This window comes from Lygodium microphyllum, chromosome 24 (assembly GCF_053477565.2).
Source record: "Lygodium microphyllum isolate KBCC chromosome 24, Lygodium_microphyllum_v1.1.10, whole genome shotgun sequence".
NCBI classification, from domain to species: domain Eukaryota; kingdom Viridiplantae; phylum Streptophyta; class Polypodiopsida; order Schizaeales; family Lygodiaceae; genus Lygodium; species Lygodium microphyllum.
This window is the reverse complement of record NC_141158.1, coordinates 90,910,116-90,927,553: the sequence shown is the minus strand read 5'-3', so window position 1 is coordinate 90,927,553 and position 17,438 is coordinate 90,910,116. Positions and strand designations below refer to the sequence as shown.

Here is a 17,438-nt window from a genome sequence, read left to right as displayed (position 1 = left end):
TCTAACAAGTGGCTAAAAATAGAATGAAACTCATATAAGTGAGCAGATATGGAAGTTTCCTCCTTCATATAAAGGTCCATAAGCTGCTTCAACCAATACATCTAAGAGACAAGGCTCTCCTTATCATAAACATAATGGATTTTCTCTCTCTCATAAGTGCCATATAGTCTATCCTTCAAAGACTAACATTGTAGAATACATGCTTAGAGTGACAAAATGATTGTAGATTTATATAACTCATCCAATTCAACACAATCCTGCACATCAAAGAGTTTGGGCTTTATACTCTTGTGTCTCAATGGCTTGATATGTAATTTTTGTACTAAAACTTACAATATCTATGCCTTTCGATAGCTGTAATCAGTAGCATCCAATTGTCAATATTAAAGATAGCATTATCATTTGATCCACCAACCATCATGCCAACAAAGGGAAGCACAATACAAGAAGATAAATTATTGTAAATGACTGCAAATCAACCCCAAATCACAGTCAAGACGGTCTAAACAGAAAAAAAACATCAAAGTGTCAAGCTGTCCACTAACTGCTAGTAATAGATAGTTAAATCAAAGCATCTAGTCTCATAAATAATGTGTAAACCTTTAATTACAACATTACTATAATAAATGCAATAGTGAATCCAAGATCATCTACTAGCAATCAATTAAGAGGAGCCAAGTACATGGTCTTGGATATAACTTGTACCAATATGATATATAAGAGCAACTAGTAGTGAAGATGCATATAACTCAGACAAATATATGTCACAACTTCAATGTGTCAATAAACAATACATCCAATAGGCATAGACATCATGCATGTAGTAGACCTTAAGATGAATAAAAGAGAACTACCAAATCTGAGTAAGGATAACAAAGCTCAATACATGGCCAAGTAGTGTGTGTATATTATTGACATCACACTGATAGAGATAAGTACCAAATCCAAAGTATAAATCAAATCAACCCCTAAAAAGTAATTGTATCCAGTAAGCATCAAGAGAGCATGGACACAACCCAATGAGTCCCATTGTCTCAATGAAAAAACACTCAACTGCATAAAGCCCAATGCTCTACTTAAATGCAAAATATCCAAGTAACTCAAGTGACTCCCATTGGAACAAAGCCGAATGCCAATTAAGCAAGACAACCTCAATTGATCATATACATGACATTTAAGCATCCAAGATACATCAAGTACACAACCAAGAGCATTAAAACCCAATACCACAAGAATATCTTATTGGCTTGGGTTTTCGAAAAACAAAATAAGATCACTATAATTTGACTCATTCATACAACTCACAGTGTTTGCATTGGTCATAGTGCAACTCCCCACGAGTACTATCTCACATCTAATATCACAGCATTTCTTCAACAAGAGCTTATCTTTGTTCTTTGTGGTATATAAACTCTTCTTAACTATAGGCCTTAATTGGAGTGTGCACATCGACCTTTGATATTGTTTTGATTAACTCTCTCATCTTACCTTGTTTGACAAGCTATGTGAGAGCTACCAATGTCAGAGTTTCCTCCAATCACACTTGTCATTAAGCTCAAACATCCATACCAATATAATATGCATATCATTTAGTATTTTTGAGTGTGTGGCAAATAGTAGTTTGCTTTGGTTAACTAAGTCTTGAACCATCTGCACTATTATGCATTCTTGAACTAGCAAGAGTGCCAGATTTAGAGACATTCATTGATTATCTATTGCTTGAGATTAGTACTGTTGGGCCTCGAATGTTGCACCTATGTGTGGATTCAGTAAAGTTCTTAGGTGTGGGAGTTTCTGTCTCTTCTAGTTGTAAGTAATGGTCTTATCTATCCAACATTGCACATCAAATTTTAAAGCTTAGAGACAAGAACTATAGATATGTTCCAAGAGGGCCTTTAAAAGTGAAACATAAGATTCTCTTCCATTCTTCTACACTTGTGAGGATTATTACATATGAGGTTGACAAAAGATGCCTCATATTTTATTTTAAATGGACCATTCTTTCATGCATGGCAAGGATTCAAGGATTAATACTCTGGTACCTTTCTACTCTAGGAGCAACTAGGATGACAAATAAAAATGAGGAGTTTCAACCACAGTTTTGAGTAGTAGGATACTAGAGTGGGCATGTTAGTCTCTCCTTGAGGCTTAAAGAAGTCAATTATGTGGGACATACATGTTGTGGAAAAGCAAAGTTGCAACAAGAAGAATGTGCACAAGAGGAAGATGAGAGCTCAAAGTACAAGAACAAAATCTTCCTTACTAAGTTGCTCAAGATACAACTAGGGTACACTCTATCTCCCACTTGATAGTGACCCATAGATTATTTATATAGCCATTGCCAAGTTAGGGTTAGGTTTCCCCTACCCCTTAAGGCCATTCACATCCATCTTCCCTCATATACCCTTGCTTAGGGTGAATTCCCATACTTATATTGTAACACCACCTCAATGCCAAGGAGACATTGCATCACAAGACATATTAAAGTTCCCCCTCTCAATCAAATGGAATGCCTTTATAAATCAAACTACAAGGATATTCATAGGTAGAGGCTATTATAAGACTCAAAAGAGTCGGTCATTTGTGGATTGAAAGGCAAAGAACATTAGGACACTTACTGGTGATATGCTCGATCTTTTTGCATTTGTTGCACTTCATTTTATCAAGGTATTTCTTCTAGCAATTGCTTACAATATACCCCTTTTTGTGACAGGAGCACTTAATAGAAGCGGTAAGAACTAACACTTACTCACGAGAAGTGATTGCTTACGTTCCTTCAGTATGGTTTCTCTTCTCTTCATCCAAGCAAGACTAGATGGTACTTGCCAAAGTTGGGTTCGGGATATTAGTTAGGATAGTCACAAGGGTTGGAAAAACCTTCTTCACAGACTTTAACAGGATGGCAATGGCATCTTCATCATGGATGGATGCCTGAACGGAGGCAAGTTGTGCCATAAGCCTCTTCATATGTAAAATAAATTTACTTAGATCTTCATCCTATTTGTATTTCAAGCTGAAAGACTCAATCTTGAGAAATATCTTAGAGTTCTTCTCTATAGCACTATAGAGCCTTTCAAGCTCATCCCACTTTTCCCTGCAATGGATAGTTGGTCAATATGATAAATTAAAGATTTATCTAAATGAAGCATAATGATGGCTTGAGCCGGTTCATCATCTTCTACATCAAGGAGATTGGATGGATCAATTACTTTGGTTCCTTTTATGAAGGGTCAATAGCCTCTCTCCATCATTTTATATTATACCAAGACTTGCCAAGGATGAAAGTCTTTTCCATTGAACTTGGAAATTTGAGGCCTTACATCTGCATAGGCCATAGCCATTATAGGAAGGTCTTACCAATTGCCTTAAGCAATGGCAATGTCTAGTTCTTTCAAGTGGCCAAGTATACCCAAATAGCAAAACTGATAGCCAAGTTTCAAAGTTGAGTTGAAAATTATTGAAAATCATACATATGCAATATCTCAAGATCGGATTTAGGAGGTCCTGTTCTTCGAACAACCCTTGATTTAGACTTCACTGTTTTTCTAGGTTTCAACAAGGTGAGCTTTGACTAGACTTCATGCTCTTCCCGATAACGTGACCTATTAGAGAAGTTCTTGGTGGAACACGGCTTAGCGATCAATGCTATGCTCTTGGATGAATTAGAGAGTACAATAACACTCATATCTCTGATGTACCAACAAACTAATATTGGGTTATGGTCTATATGTTTATAGTTGTACACATAGCCTTACAACCAAGCAAGAAGAGATAAATATTATAAAGCACTTTGATGGATTTAATTTTCTGTTAAAAAGCCAAATTGAAGCCAAATTGAAGCCAAATTGAGTCAACAACCAATTGACAACATGATTGTAAAATGCAACATTAGTGCTTACAAGCACTCCTCTCAAAGTTTATGTCACTTGAGAGGTAAGATATGGATTGTTTGATGAATTAAAGAGACCCAGCAAGGGTAAGAACTTTGAAATGGAGCTTTCAAATCTTCAACTAACTTGGAAAAAGACCAATCAGTGATTAGAATCACTATTAGTGCTCAAACATTGAAAAGTTTGAAGAATGAAAAAGCTTGAAGATTCCTTGCTATGGCTGCCAAGAAACAAACAGTTAGGGTTTAATTGATTCCAACCACCACAGGAAGAATTTCACCAAATCCTCTTAGAGGGAGATAGCTCACTGGGGGGGCTTTGAAAGCCCTATGGTGGCCAAGAAGATTGCGCCGCCTGTAGACCACGCCATTCCCTGGAACTTCACGCTGCCCAAAACTGCGTTGTTTTCTGAAACTAAGCAATGCTGCCCTCCACGTCAGCTAATCCCTGCGTTCAACATGCCATGATGAAGCGCCTTGTGTTGGGAAAGAAGTTCTCAGTTGAGGTCTGGAGCTGAAATACTCTCCTTTGGCTTCCCCAAGTCCTCCAAGGTCAAGGGGTCAAGCTGGCTATGGAGGTTGAAGGTCCAAGATGAGAGAATGAAGCTTTTCTTGTGCACTTAGTGAAGCTGAGGTTAGAGGAAGCTGAAAGGATTAGAAGAGGCTCTAATACCATGTGGAAAAGCAAAGGTGCGGCAAGAAGAATGTGCACAAGAGGGAGATGAGAGCTCGAAGTACAAGAACAACTTACCAAGTTGCTCAAGGTACAACTTGGGTACTCTTATCTCCTGCTTAATAGTGACCCATAGGCTGTTTATATAGCCTTTGCCAAGCTAGGGTTAGGGTTTCCCCTGCCCCTAAAGGCCATTCACATCCATCTGCCCTCATATACCCTTGCTTAGGGTGAATTCCCATGCCTATATTGTAACACATGTTGGCCAAACAGCCTTATGCATCCTTGATTCTTTTGCAGTATCTCAAATCCTGCAGGAACACTCTTCACCCCATAGACTATCACATCCGCCAGTCTCTCTCCCTCACTGATAGCACCACCAGTGTTGATCAATTTGAAATTAACAAAAACACAAAACAGGTATTGAATACAACCTGATCAAACAGTTATTAACAAGAGCACAGTACATTCCAGGCATGCAGTGACCAGACTGCCTCACGGTACCAAATAGAGTTGACCCTTGCAGGCATGCTAAGAACTCTGTTCAAAACAAGGAAGAAACGGGCATGCTTTTCTCCTACAGAGACATTTAGGTGAACCCTCCAGATCAGTACTGAGGTAGCTTAAACCCACTTAACTGCCATCAACTGCAGCTGTATCAGCTTCTCTTTGTAAGATCTGCATAGATCCCTTTTGCTTTGACAAGGTTTTGCATCTTGCCTTCACAGACAGGCCATGCCTTACTGTGCCAGTTTTGCAAACTTTCTTCATCCCTTCGTGTGTTGCATGTTCACTTACCAGCTCGGCTTTTAGCTGCAAAATGTCCTGATGTAAAAGAATGGCTCTTGCATCTTCTTTTGCTAATTTTTTTGACAAGATTGATGACTGCTCCTCCATGTGTTGCAGCAGCTCCCTGGTCTGCTCCAACTCTTCACGTAATGCTCTATCATGCGTCTCTTCTTCTGTTAATTTCTCCTGACACATAGCAAGTTTCTTCCTTGCATAAGCTGACGCCCTCTTTTCCTTCTTTAAAGCCAGGGCAGAGTCTTTCCGAGTTTCACCAAGTCTTCCCAAACCTTTCAGAAGATCTGGTATCTGTGTAATCAATAAATCAATGCTGTCCTGCAAATATGAAACCTCATTTTTAGAGGCTCTCAATGCTCCACTGACCTCAGGGAACTCTTCAGTCAGCCTGTGTCTGAAAGCCTTACGTTTGTCAAAGCCACTTTGTCCGTCTAAAGAAACATTCCTCAGCTGCTTAAAAGAAAGTTCACTTTCCCGTTGTCTTACAGATCTTTGCAGAAGCTGTTCGTCAAGAGTGAAACGTATGTCAGTCCTTTCAGCCTCCAAAGTGCTCAGCTGTTTTTGAAGACTCTTCAGCTGCTCTTTTAACCTATTTGAGATGGCCCGTTTCTCATCAAAACTCCTACTCAAATCATGTCTTTGGCTAGCTACCTCAGTTAGCAAACTAGAAACAGCCTTCAGCCTGTCCCATTCCTCCATGAGTTCGGTGGATAAAATTTGCATTTCTTCTGCCACAACATAGGATGACTGTGTAACATGATCCCGTTCATTTCGAATTGCTTGTTTTGCATCCTGTAGGTCCTTGCTAGATTCTTCTAATGTGCTGTCAGTAAGTTCATTATTGGCAATAGCAGACTGTAGCTCCTTATTTAAGGAACTTGAGTAATCAATTTTCCTAGACAGGTCCTTTCTGTGCTTAAATGCTATGTTCTCAGCATCCTTCATGTATTCTAAGGACCTGCACAGAGAACTTTCTAAAACAGCATAATCCTGAAGGAAACTGTTACTTACATTGTCTTGATTAGCAAGATCCACTTTTAAGGAGTTGATTTGTTTCTCCTTAAGCTGCAGTTGTAGATTGACCTCATGCAACTCTGCCTCCTGCATTTCTGTACATTTCTGCTTTTGTTCAATAGTCTCCAACAGACACTTGCACTCTAATTCCACCTTCATAAGAGTGCTCTTCAGGTTAATTTCTTGATTTCTGAGACTTCGAAGCGTTTCTCCTTCAGCATAAAGAAGCTGCTGTTCAAGTTCAGCTGCATGTGACTTCATCAAAAATAATTTACTGTGTGAAGCTTCAGAGTGCAATGCATCTAAGTTCAGAAGTTGCGAAATTTCAGACTTCGATCTCACAGATGCTCATGTCTGAGAGCATAAGTCTGTCACAGCTTTCTCCAGAGATCCCTGAACCTGTATAAACGAGGCCAGAGCAGATCAACAAGATTATGGCATCAGTGAAGGGACATAGCAGGAGGTTTAAGTCACCCCAAAGGCTGATTTTAGGACAACTCACTTGAGCTACAGAGCTGCAAAATACACATAAGATCTCTTTGCTATACCTTCAGAAAGGCAAAGCAGAGCTTACATGTTCCAAAGCAGCATCACTAGATGTTCTCGTATGCCGTTCTTTGAAAAAAAGAAACCCAAAAAGTGCACAACCTAGCAGCCCCAAACTACCCTCCGAACCTGTCTTAGGTCTCATGGATGCCACCTACATGAAAACAGTAAAGCAATATGAATATGATGAAGCTGCAATATAATACATGATACTAGTTCTACACTTGCCATGACAGCATACCAAGAAATTTTCCAACTTCAAAATGTACTCTATTTGAGCTGTGGAAAATATAGTCTATTTTAGCACTTCAACAAGATAATGTGTACCAATCTGATCCTCAAATTCACTTACACTAAACTGAACACATGCTCCAAGCAAAGTTCATACATTCTACCTCTCACAATCTATTGGTGGTGGTTTTTTTGTTTTGGGGGGGGGGGATTGGGGGTTGTGCACGAACAAGACTCAGTTCCTTTAGACAATTTACACATCAACCACTAGAAATGCTTACATAGACAACAGTCAAAGCATTTAAATTAACAAAGCGAAACTGCTTCCATGAGCTCGAGAACACACAGGATGCAAAGCAATATAATCTATCAAAAAATATTAAAAAGCAAACAGGCTGAAACCTTCTATTCATTACTGCACCATTGGAGCAAGGCACCCAAGATTTTACAGTCTACCAGGTGTACATGATGCTTTGATGTTGGTGCTGGCCTGTATAAAGCATCTGTAATAGAGACTTGTTGAGTATTGGAAGCCAGAAAAGGGCATATCTCATTCAACTCCATCATTTCACCAAATTCAACTGGCTGCATCATATTGCTGTACACTTCTGCAAATCAGAATTCAATATCATGTGTCACTAACTTGACCAGACAAAAAGGCCCTTGTGAATTTCCTGCACCATATGGTTAACAACTAACAGACAGTGCCATTGGCAAACTGACCACTAAGAATGCAATACCTAGTACAATGAACATGTTTTGGACAGAAGACTTTCTTAGACAGGCACAGCCAAATTACAACCTAAGTAACCAGAAACATGAAATGTTTAATCTCCAGAACTTAGTAAGTTTGCAGAAACGTGTTTTGGACAGAAGACTTTCTTAGACAGGCACAGCCAACTTACAACCTAAGTCACTGGAAACATGAAATGTTTCATCTCCAGAACTTAGTAAGTTTGCAGATTTATAAGTAAACAGAGGGTTCTCTTTTCAGCACAGGTTGTACATATACCAAGATGATAATTCTAGTATATTGTGATGAGCCTAGACTACAGGTCAATGTGCCCCTCAGTCAGAAATGTGACGACAAGTGATGTGTTAAGTCATTGTAATCCACTAGAAAGTCGAGTTTAAGCCTTCTTACTCCTAGATTGAGCAAGAATTTAAAGTCTCTGTTTGCATTTCTGTTTTCCCATTTCCCAGGGTCATAACTATGCTAGTATCCCATCCCCAAAGAGGACACATACCCTATCCCTGTTAGAGATCAGATCATAGCCTGATCAGGGGCAGCAGGGCAGGTGGCCTGGTGCAGTCGGACTGCCACGTGGCAGTCCGACCTGCAGCAGGCAGTTGGCTGCATTTAATGCAGCCGACTGGGCATTTCTGGCGCCCTGTTTTTTGTCCCGTTTTCGGCTATTTATACCCGACTTCTTCAGCAGTCTGGTACACTTCTCTGCTCGCAGATTACAGACCGGTGAAACGCGCAGATTCCGTCTCTGTTCGCAGATTTCAGACAGGAGACAGTGCAGACTGCAACGGACTTCGAGGTGAACAGCAGGTTGCATCGTCGAGGTGGAGACACGCAGTCCAGCGCACTGCGCCCGTGTATATATCTGCATATCTTTGTATTCAGCACTCTTTATACAGCAGATCTTCATCGTCCACTATCTCTTTCTCTCTCTTCTCTCTCTGCGTTCTCTCTCTCTCAATCCTACGCTTCCGCACCGCTGCACTCTGACATGGTATCAGAGCAGTGTTTGAGGGCTGACTGAGCGCAGAATCAACCTGAAGAGGAGTTTCCATCGCGACACAAATTTGCGTTTTTTGCGTTTAAGGCCAGACAGGAGGGCTGCGCCTTGGAACAAGGCTGAAACGAGTGTGGGCGCACAGGAAAGGAGTACAGGTGGTGGATTTGCTGCTGTTTACTGCTGTTTGACGCGGAGGAAGTTTGAGTTTTCAGCCTACGAGTGCAGGTTTTGCTTTTTCATCGCCTCCGGCGCGTGAAGAAGGTTCAGGACGCGGAAGAGCCGTAGCAGGCTGAGTTTTCCCAACCAGAGGGGGCTGCTTTTGCGTTTGTGAAGGCATTGTAGGTGAGGATGTCTACAGAGATTGACTTGGAGTTCCAGGCGATTATGGACCGGAAGGTGCCTGTCTTACCAGCTCTTCCTGCAGATCAGAAGCTCGACGGCGACAATTACCGCATTTGGCGCGTCATGATGTTGGCCATCCTTGAGTCCTATGATTTGGCGGAGTTGGTACAGGAGGAGATTGACCGGCCCTCGGTAAGAGATGAGTCCAACCTATCTTCCGATGCTCGTGCGGAGTTGGCCAAGGCCCAGTCTCATTGGGACAAACTGAATGCCAGGATTCGATCCTTTCTCTTTCTATCATGCACTACAGCCGTGATCGCTCACATCGAGCACTTGACGGTGGCTCGGGAGATATGGCTGGAGCTTGATCAGATGTACAATCGAATGACCCTAATGAAGCGGGTTTCTTTGGAGGTACAGATGCGGACCTTGTCCGTAAATAAGTCTTCTTCGCTGCGGGAGCACATTAACAAGCTAAGGCAGCTTCAGATGCAGGTTCAGAATGCGAGGAAGCCGATTTCCTCCGAAGACATGGCGATCACACTATTGTCTCAGTTGCCGCCACGATTCGGTACATTTTACTCTGCCCTTATTGCTTTGGGGCGAGAGTCTACTCTTCGTTGGAAAGAGTTGGTTCCTATGGTCTTGGACCAAGAGGAACAGTTAAAGGGACAGAATGCTTCCAAGTCGGAGGCGCTGACAGGTCAAGCCTCTCAGAAGAAGGGGAAGGACCAAAAGAAGAAGAAGGGGGATAACAAGTCCAAGAAGGACAAGGAGAAGGACAAGGACAAAGACTCCACATGCCATATTTGTGGAAAGACTGGCCATTGGAAGAAGGATTGCCCTGACAAAGACACGAAGGACACCAAGAATAAGGACACCAAGGATTCTAGAGCGGTGGCTACACCCTCATCAGCTGCATTTCTTCATCTAGCTGTCATTGAGGACGCTTCACCGAATGCTTCTGATGCTGCGATGACGGCTCCCCAGGCTCGAGAGTGGATCGTTGATAGTGGTGCCTCACGCCACATGACTCCTTCATCAGATGGTGTTGCCCAGTTGCGACCCTTGCGTGGGCAGATTCTCATTGGAGACAGCTCTTCAGTATCTATTGCAGGTCGGGGTAAGATGCAGCTTATTCTCGATGGACGAGGTGGTACCCATACCTCAAAGGTTTTGCATGTTCCAGGATTAGGGTACCATCTCCTTTCAGTTCATAAGATTTGCTCCCTTGGTCTTTTGGTGGAGTTTGATAGTACTACGGTGCGAGTCCTTGATCGTGGATCAAGGAAGATTCTCTCATCCGGATATGAGGAGAACGGCATTTACAAATTGAAGTCTTCCACCGCCCTCTCTACTCTTCTTCTTACCTCTCAGTCACAGTCCGACTTATGGTATGCTCGGTTTGGTCACCTGAACTATGACTATCTTCGGAGGGCGTCACGTGGACAGCTTGTTCGAGGGTTGCCGGATATAGTGGTAAGCCAGCAGCCATGTGTCTCCTGCATTCTGGGAAAGCAGCATAGGGATGCCATTCCCCACACAGCTTCGCGGCGGTCTACTTCACCGATGGAGCTAGTATCTACGGATCTATGTGGCCCTATGAGGAATGAGTCCTTGCGTGGGAGCTCGTACTTCATGCTGATCGTGGATGACTACAGCAGGATGGCATGGGCCTACTTTTTGGCATTAAAGTCAGAAGCTTTCTCGCACTTTAAGGATTGGCTTCTCTTTGAGGAGAACCGATCGGGCCGGAAGTTGAAGACCTTGCGATCCGACAAGGGAGGTGAATTTGTTTCTTATGAGTTTGCTCGGTTTTGTGCAGATAGAGGAATTCACCAAGAGTTTGCCAATACCAACACTCCTCAAGAAAACGGTATTCTTGAACGGAAGAACCACAGTGTGATCGAGATGGCGCGTACCATGATGGAGCACCGACAGACCCCTCAGGTTCTGTGGGCCGAGGCTGTGGCTACTGCAGTCCACATCCTTAATCGATCCCCTACTTCGGCCGTGGAAGGGATGACCCCATTTGAGGCTTATTTTGGGACAAAGCCAGATGTTTCTTACTTTCGGGTCTTTGGGTGTGATGCCTATGTTCACATTCCCAAGGCTCACCGTGATAAATTTGAAGCAGCTTCCCGAAAACAGGTATTTGTTGGCTACAGCTCCCAGTCCCAAGGCTACCGACTATATGATCCCATCAAGCGGGATGTGTACACTAGCCGTGATGTGTGGTTTGTGGAGGTTCCGGCTACTTCAACGGGTGAGGAGCATCCCGTTCTTGGAGATCCAGGGGAGAGTTGGGCTCCTTCTACAGTTCCACTGGAGCCCGTGCCTTTTGATTATGATTCTGTTTCTGACATAGAGTCTACTGTTCCACCGGACACCTCTGAGGAGTTACCACCAGTGGATATTCCAGAGTCTTCTGCTGATGGAGAGAGACGAGGGGAGGTTCGGCCTCCTCCTCGCTGGGCCCGTGACACACTCCGTGATTCAGGGATCGAGGGGGTTCCTGAGGAGTGGGGACCGCAGGATGGTCCGCGGCGGTCACGGAGGCACCAGGCACATTCTACGGAGCTTATTTGCTCCAACTATTGTTTGATGACCCGTGTTATGCAGGATCGAGAGCCCACCTCCGTGAAGGAGGCTTTACAGTCCGCACCATGGAAGAAAGCTATGGAAGCCGAGTTGGAGGCTATTGAGAGGAACGGCACTTGGTCACTTGTGCCCCGCCCCCCGAAGAAGAAAGTGATTGGAGTCAAGTGGGTCTTCAAGACCAAATACCTTAGCGATGGTTCTTTGGATAAGCACAAGGCTCGCCTTGTTGCTAAAGGTTTTGCACAGCGCCCAGGTATTGACTATCGTGATACTTTTGCCCCCACAGCTCGTATGACGACCATTAGAGCTGTTCTTGCTTTGGCTGGCCATAGGAGATGGCATGTTTACCAGTTGGATGTGACGTCGGCCTTCCTCAATGGTGATTTGAAGGAGGAGATCTATGTTGAGCAGCCTCCTGGCTTTGGATCTTCAGATGGGAAAGTCTACAGGTTGAAGAAGGCCTTGTATGGCCTCAAGCAGGCTCCGCGTGTCTTTTGAGATGGAGGATTGTCGGGCCCTATCTACTCCTATGGATCCGAACTAGAAGGCCACTTCCCATTCAGCTTCTCCTTTGGCGGATGCGTCCCGCTATCGTCAGTTGATTGGGTCCTTGATTTGGCTTCTCAACACTAAGGTTAATCTATGTTTTGTTGTTGGGCTCTTGGCAGGGTTCATGAGTGAACCTAAGACGGTGCATTGGCAGGTTGCTCAGAGGATACTTCGGTATTTGAGGGGGACGTCTGACTTAGGGATTCATTACCCCACAGGGCCAGATGGGTCAGATCTTGTACTTGTAGGTTGGAGCGACTCTGATTGGGCCGGTGATGTGGACCACAGGCGGTCTACTACAGGTTACTGTTTTACCTTGGGTGCAGGTGTTATTTCATGGAGTAGCAAGAAGCAGCCCACGGTAGCCCTTTCGTCTACTGAGGCGGAGTATCGGGCCGCGTCTTCCACCACATGTGAGGCTGTGTGGCTTCGCAGATTATTGGAGGAGCTTGGGTGCCCCCAGACTCGTCCTACTTTGCTGCGATGTGACAATGAGAGTTGCATTGCCTTGGCAAGGAACCCTGTTTTTCATGCCCGGACGAAGCACATAGAGATCCAGTACCACTTCATCCGAGAGAAGCTTCTGGATGAGACCATCACTGTGGAGTACTGCAAGACGGAGGACAATCTTGCAGATTTGTTTACGAAGGCACTTCCTCAGGCTCTACATCAGAGACATTCCAGATCCCTCAGGCTTCTGCCCTGCCCAGGCTCTGAGAGGGGGTGTTAGAGATCAGATCATAGCCTGATCAGGGGCAGCAGGGCAGGTGGCCTGGTGCAGTCAGACTGCCACGTGGCAGTCCGACCTGCAGCAGGCAGTCGGCTGCATTTAATGCAGCCTTGAATGCAGCCGACTGGGCATTTTTGGCGCCCTGTTTTTTGTCCCGTTTTCGGCTATTTATACCCAACTTCTTCAGTAGTCTGGTACACTTCTCTGCTCGCAGATTACAGACCGGTGACACGCGCAGATTCCGTCTCTGTTCGCAGATTTCAGACAGGAGACAGTGCAGACTGCAGCGGACTTCGAGGTGAACAGCAGGTTGCATCGTCGAGGTGGAGACACGCAGTCCAGCGCACTGCGCCCGTGTATATATCTGCATATCTTTGTATTCAGCACTCTTTATACAGCAGATCTTCATCGTCCACTGTCTCTTTCTCTCTCTTCTCTCTCTGCGTTCTCTCTCTCTCAGTCCTACGCTTCCGCACCGCTGCACTCTGACAATCCCTCCCTTTGGCAAGGCCAGGATAGGGGAAATACCCCCATTTTAACATGTCTCTGAAATTGTTCCGTTTAGTGACACTGTGCTTGCCCCCGTCCCCCTTCCCCGCCCCCCCCACCCCCACAAAAAAAAACAAGCCCCCTAGATTAATAGCCCAAATTAGAAACTCGGAAGAGGACACGTGAAAAAGCTATGGAAAGGCACTCCTATTAAAAACCACTAGATTCATGGACCTAACAATGAAGCTGATTTCACAAAACCCACTCATGTGCCCCACTAATATATGAATTATACAAGTAAAATCTCCAATTGATGACTTTCCAATGGTAGGTTACCTAATTATGGTCCTTAGCATGGACCAATCGAGCACTACTCAAACCTTTTTGAGATCAATTCAGATGTGCCATCAACCAAGATGACGTATCCGAAATACGAAAACTCCGTACAAAAGAATTTGCACTCGGATAGCTTTGCAAACAAGTGTTCTTATCTAAGAGACAAAAGACAATACATAGATGGTTCGTATCCTCCTCCAATGACTTTGTTGGGAATATAGTACATGTGTAAGAGTGAGTACACACCCAAACACCGTAAAAGGCACAGTGACCCTTTATCCCCAATAACCTCCCACCTAAAGGCTGTTGAGAAACCCTTCATCCGCAATTTGTGTTTTTGCGTTTTTGTGTTTCGTGTTTAGGGTTTGCAGCCCCAAAAAGGGGCGCCATCCTAGACTGACTATGCCTATTTATAGGCCACTCTCTCATTCATTCCTCACAGCTAATTCATTCAATCCGTCACCTCTTCTCTCCAACCTCTCCACTACCCTTAGACCCCTTCAGGAGGACACTACGATTCGTGGTTCGTGGTTCGTGGTTCGTGGCTGTCTTCATCATCTTTCTTGTGCTACGGCACCCTTGTTCCCTTGTATCACATTCACTCCATGATTCAAAACTTCATCATTCCATGTTTCTCGAGTTCACTACATGTTCCTCCCCGCAAACCCTACTGTCTCGCCGGTATGTCATCTTTTGACAAAGGCAACATGCATGAAGGTAGAGGAAAGAATCAACTAAGTCTATGTATGTACAAAGCTGAAATACAAATATACTATCCGACCCCATCATCTAGCGGCAATGAGCAAACCACTCTACTAGAAGACCCTTCATAAAGAAGGTCTGCAAGGTTATCATCGGTATGTACGTTAACAAGCTCAATGCTCTTGCTGCCAAGTATATCCTTGATAAAATGATACTTTACCTATATGTGCTTTGTGTTTGCATGAAAGACAGGATTTAGTGCTAGCATGATAGCACTCTAACTATCACAACGGAGAATAGGAACCGCTGTAATGCCAAGCTCTCTCACCAGACGTGAAAGCCATAAAGCCTCCTTACATGCCTCAGTGGCAACCACATACTCTGCCTCTGTAGTAGACAATGCAACACACTTCTATAACCTAGATATCCAAGAGACTACACCCCCTGTGAATATGAACACATATCCTGAAGTAGACTTCCTGCAATCAAGATGGCCAGCATAGTCTACATCCGTGAAACCAACAACAGATGACTTCTGCTTCCCAAAGCGGATGCATAAGTCCTTTGTGCCTTTAAGGTACCTCATGATACCCTTCACTACTTCCCAATGCTTTTTGCCAAGATATGCCATATACCTCCTAACCACTCCCACCACAAATGCAATGCCAAGACATGTAGCAACCATAGCATACATCTGTTAGAGAGTCATTTCCTGGACAGCAAAGTGCCACGTCAGCAGTACGGACAGCGCAGGAGCCACATCAGCAGGACACGTCAGCAACCACATCAGCAGTCTGCGCAGGTGCAACGTGGCAGTCTACAGTCGCACAGTTTTTATCATTATTTACTGCAGTCGGCTGCATTTACTGCAGCCGACCTAGTGCTGGGCACTATTTTTTCTTGGCTATTTATAGTCACTTTATGGCACACTTTCAAATATTCTGATCTGGCATCTGACAGAGTTGGTCTGCTGAGACTGACAGTGCGCGGGCTGACGGAGATCAAGGTTCTCAAGATGGAGACACACGCAGATATTTTATCTCCACCCATGTATATTTTTGCACTCCTATACAACCTACTATACTGCAGATTTTCTGCATTACACTGTCTCCTTTTCTCTCTCTCTTCTCTCTGTGTTTACTCTCTCTCAATCTTTGTCCTACGCTTCCGCATTGCTGCACTCTGACAACATCAAGCTACCAACAGCTGAAGCATAAGGAATCTTGGCCATCTCAAACTTTCCATCATCAGATGTAGGCCTGTCATCTGCACTAAGTTTCACATATGGAGGCAACGGTACACCAATGGCTTCCCCCCCCCCCCCCCAAAATTGAAACGCTAGAAAACCTTAGTAACATACTCCTACTGTGACATATAGAGAATGTTGAAACATGGATCTAGGACATGGCAATGCGGAAGCTATGGAGGTTGAAAGATGAAGACCAAACTCATGAAGATATAGACACAGACAAGACCAACTGTCACACAAGTGAATTAGATTCCAAGATTGAGACTTGGACTCATAAACACAATCTTGTGTGTGGACAATGACACAGACACTTTACTATAAAGAAATGAGTACTATCATTGCATTGAAAAAAGGAAGCAAGTGCAATGCTTTATAGGAAAGTCTAGGTAGCATATCCTCCTACTGTGCTTATGGGATTCTTGACCTGAGCCTTCACTGCTCCATCCAAGGAGACTGAAGTAGGTGTGATTGCAAACATCTCAACACCCCTCCTCAATCACAACCAAAAGTACAAAGTGTGTAGAGGCTTTAGTAACCACCTAAAAAGTGTGGGCATACTGCAAACTTGGTAAACACCAGAGGCTATCATAAAAAAGGCTAAGTGTGAGTACCAAAGACATGGTGGACATCCAAAGGCTGTAACAGGGACCTCACAAATTGTACAAAGGCTGTAGTACAAGGTTTACATGAGGAATTTACAAGCTTATGTCAGAAGCATTAGGGCTAGGCAATACACGGCTAAAAAAGTCTATCAAAATAGAAGGACTGATGAGGTTTGTCCTTCTCTTGGTGGTCTTCTTCTTCTTTTTCTTCTTCTTCTTATTCTTCTTCTTTAATAGCAACTAGATAGGCCTTCTGAAACCTCTTCCTGGCATGACAGAACTTCTTAGTGTGTCCCGTCCTTTTGCAGAAGTCACAAAATAGCTGGTCCTTTCTTCCATTGTTCCTGTTATTGACATACAGCATTTGTTTATCTTTAGAGGTGCTTGGTTCTTCCTTTGACTTTATCTTTTTTTCCTCCTCTAGCAAAGAAGCTTTAATGTCAAGAGTTTTTTAAATTTATCCAAGGCCTCGTCTTTACGATGGATTGGATAAACCCATACTTTGTGTGTAGCATCATCAACAAAAGTAATGAAATACTTCTTTCCTCCTAGAGATAATCCTAGCATCTGACATACATCTGAATGTACCAACTCTTAAGGGTGAAAACTTTAGAGAGAGATTTTTTATATGACATTTGAGCATGCTTACCATAAATACAATGATCATATTGTTCAAAATCAACATACCTCAAATATGGCAAATAACCCAAACAAGAAAGCACTTTCATTCCAATTTGACTCATATGTCCCAACCGGCTATGCCACAAAGAAACACTTGGTTACTTGGTTACGGCGACTACATGGTTATGACTCATATGTCCCAACCGGCTATGCCACAAAGAAACACTTGGTTACTTGGTTATGGCGACTACATGGACAAGCACACTAGATACATACAAAGAAAGAGTGGACCACCATTGTAATGAATTCCCT

The 17,438-nt window shown here is 43.6% G+C and overlaps 2 protein-coding genes across 4 annotated transcripts in view; both read right to left on the bottom strand.

Annotated features, from left to right (window-relative positions):
* Nucleotides 1-3,857: 3,857 nt before the first annotated feature.
* Nucleotides 3,858-6,724, bottom strand: LOC148015354 (uncharacterized). The gene has a single exon (XM_087665694.1). The coding sequence runs from the start codon at nucleotides 6,639-6,641 to the stop codon at nucleotides 5,196-5,198; it is 1,446 nt and encodes a 481-aa protein (XP_087521820.1). The 5' UTR covers nucleotides 6,642-6,724; the 3' UTR covers nucleotides 3,858-5,195.
* The window catches only part of LOC148015353 (uncharacterized), a 17,343-nt gene continuing 6,545 nt past the window's right edge, over nucleotides 6,641-17,438 (bottom strand). Inside the window, exons 2-4 of one of the 3 annotated variants that reach the window (XM_087665696.1) lie at nucleotides 7,623-7,765; nucleotides 6,955-7,080; nucleotides 6,641-6,779 (exon numbers count right to left, since the gene is read on the bottom strand). In XM_087665696.1, the coding sequence (XP_087521822.1) occupies nucleotides 6,729-6,779; nucleotides 6,955-7,080; nucleotides 7,623-7,765 (320 nt within the window). In that variant the 3' untranslated portion in view covers nucleotides 6,641-6,728. Of the gene's footprint in view, nucleotides 6,780-6,882; nucleotides 7,081-7,613; nucleotides 7,766-17,438 lie in introns of all 3 variants that reach the window. The other 2 variants (XM_087665695.1, XM_087665697.1) reach the window with 2 other exon arrangements.

Bases quoted from the DNA above. Each gene is read 5' to 3' on its own strand.
- LOC148015354 (XM_087665694.1), bottom strand. From the start codon at position 6,641: ATGAAGTCACATGCAGCTGAACTTGAACAGCAGCTTCTTTATGCTGAA.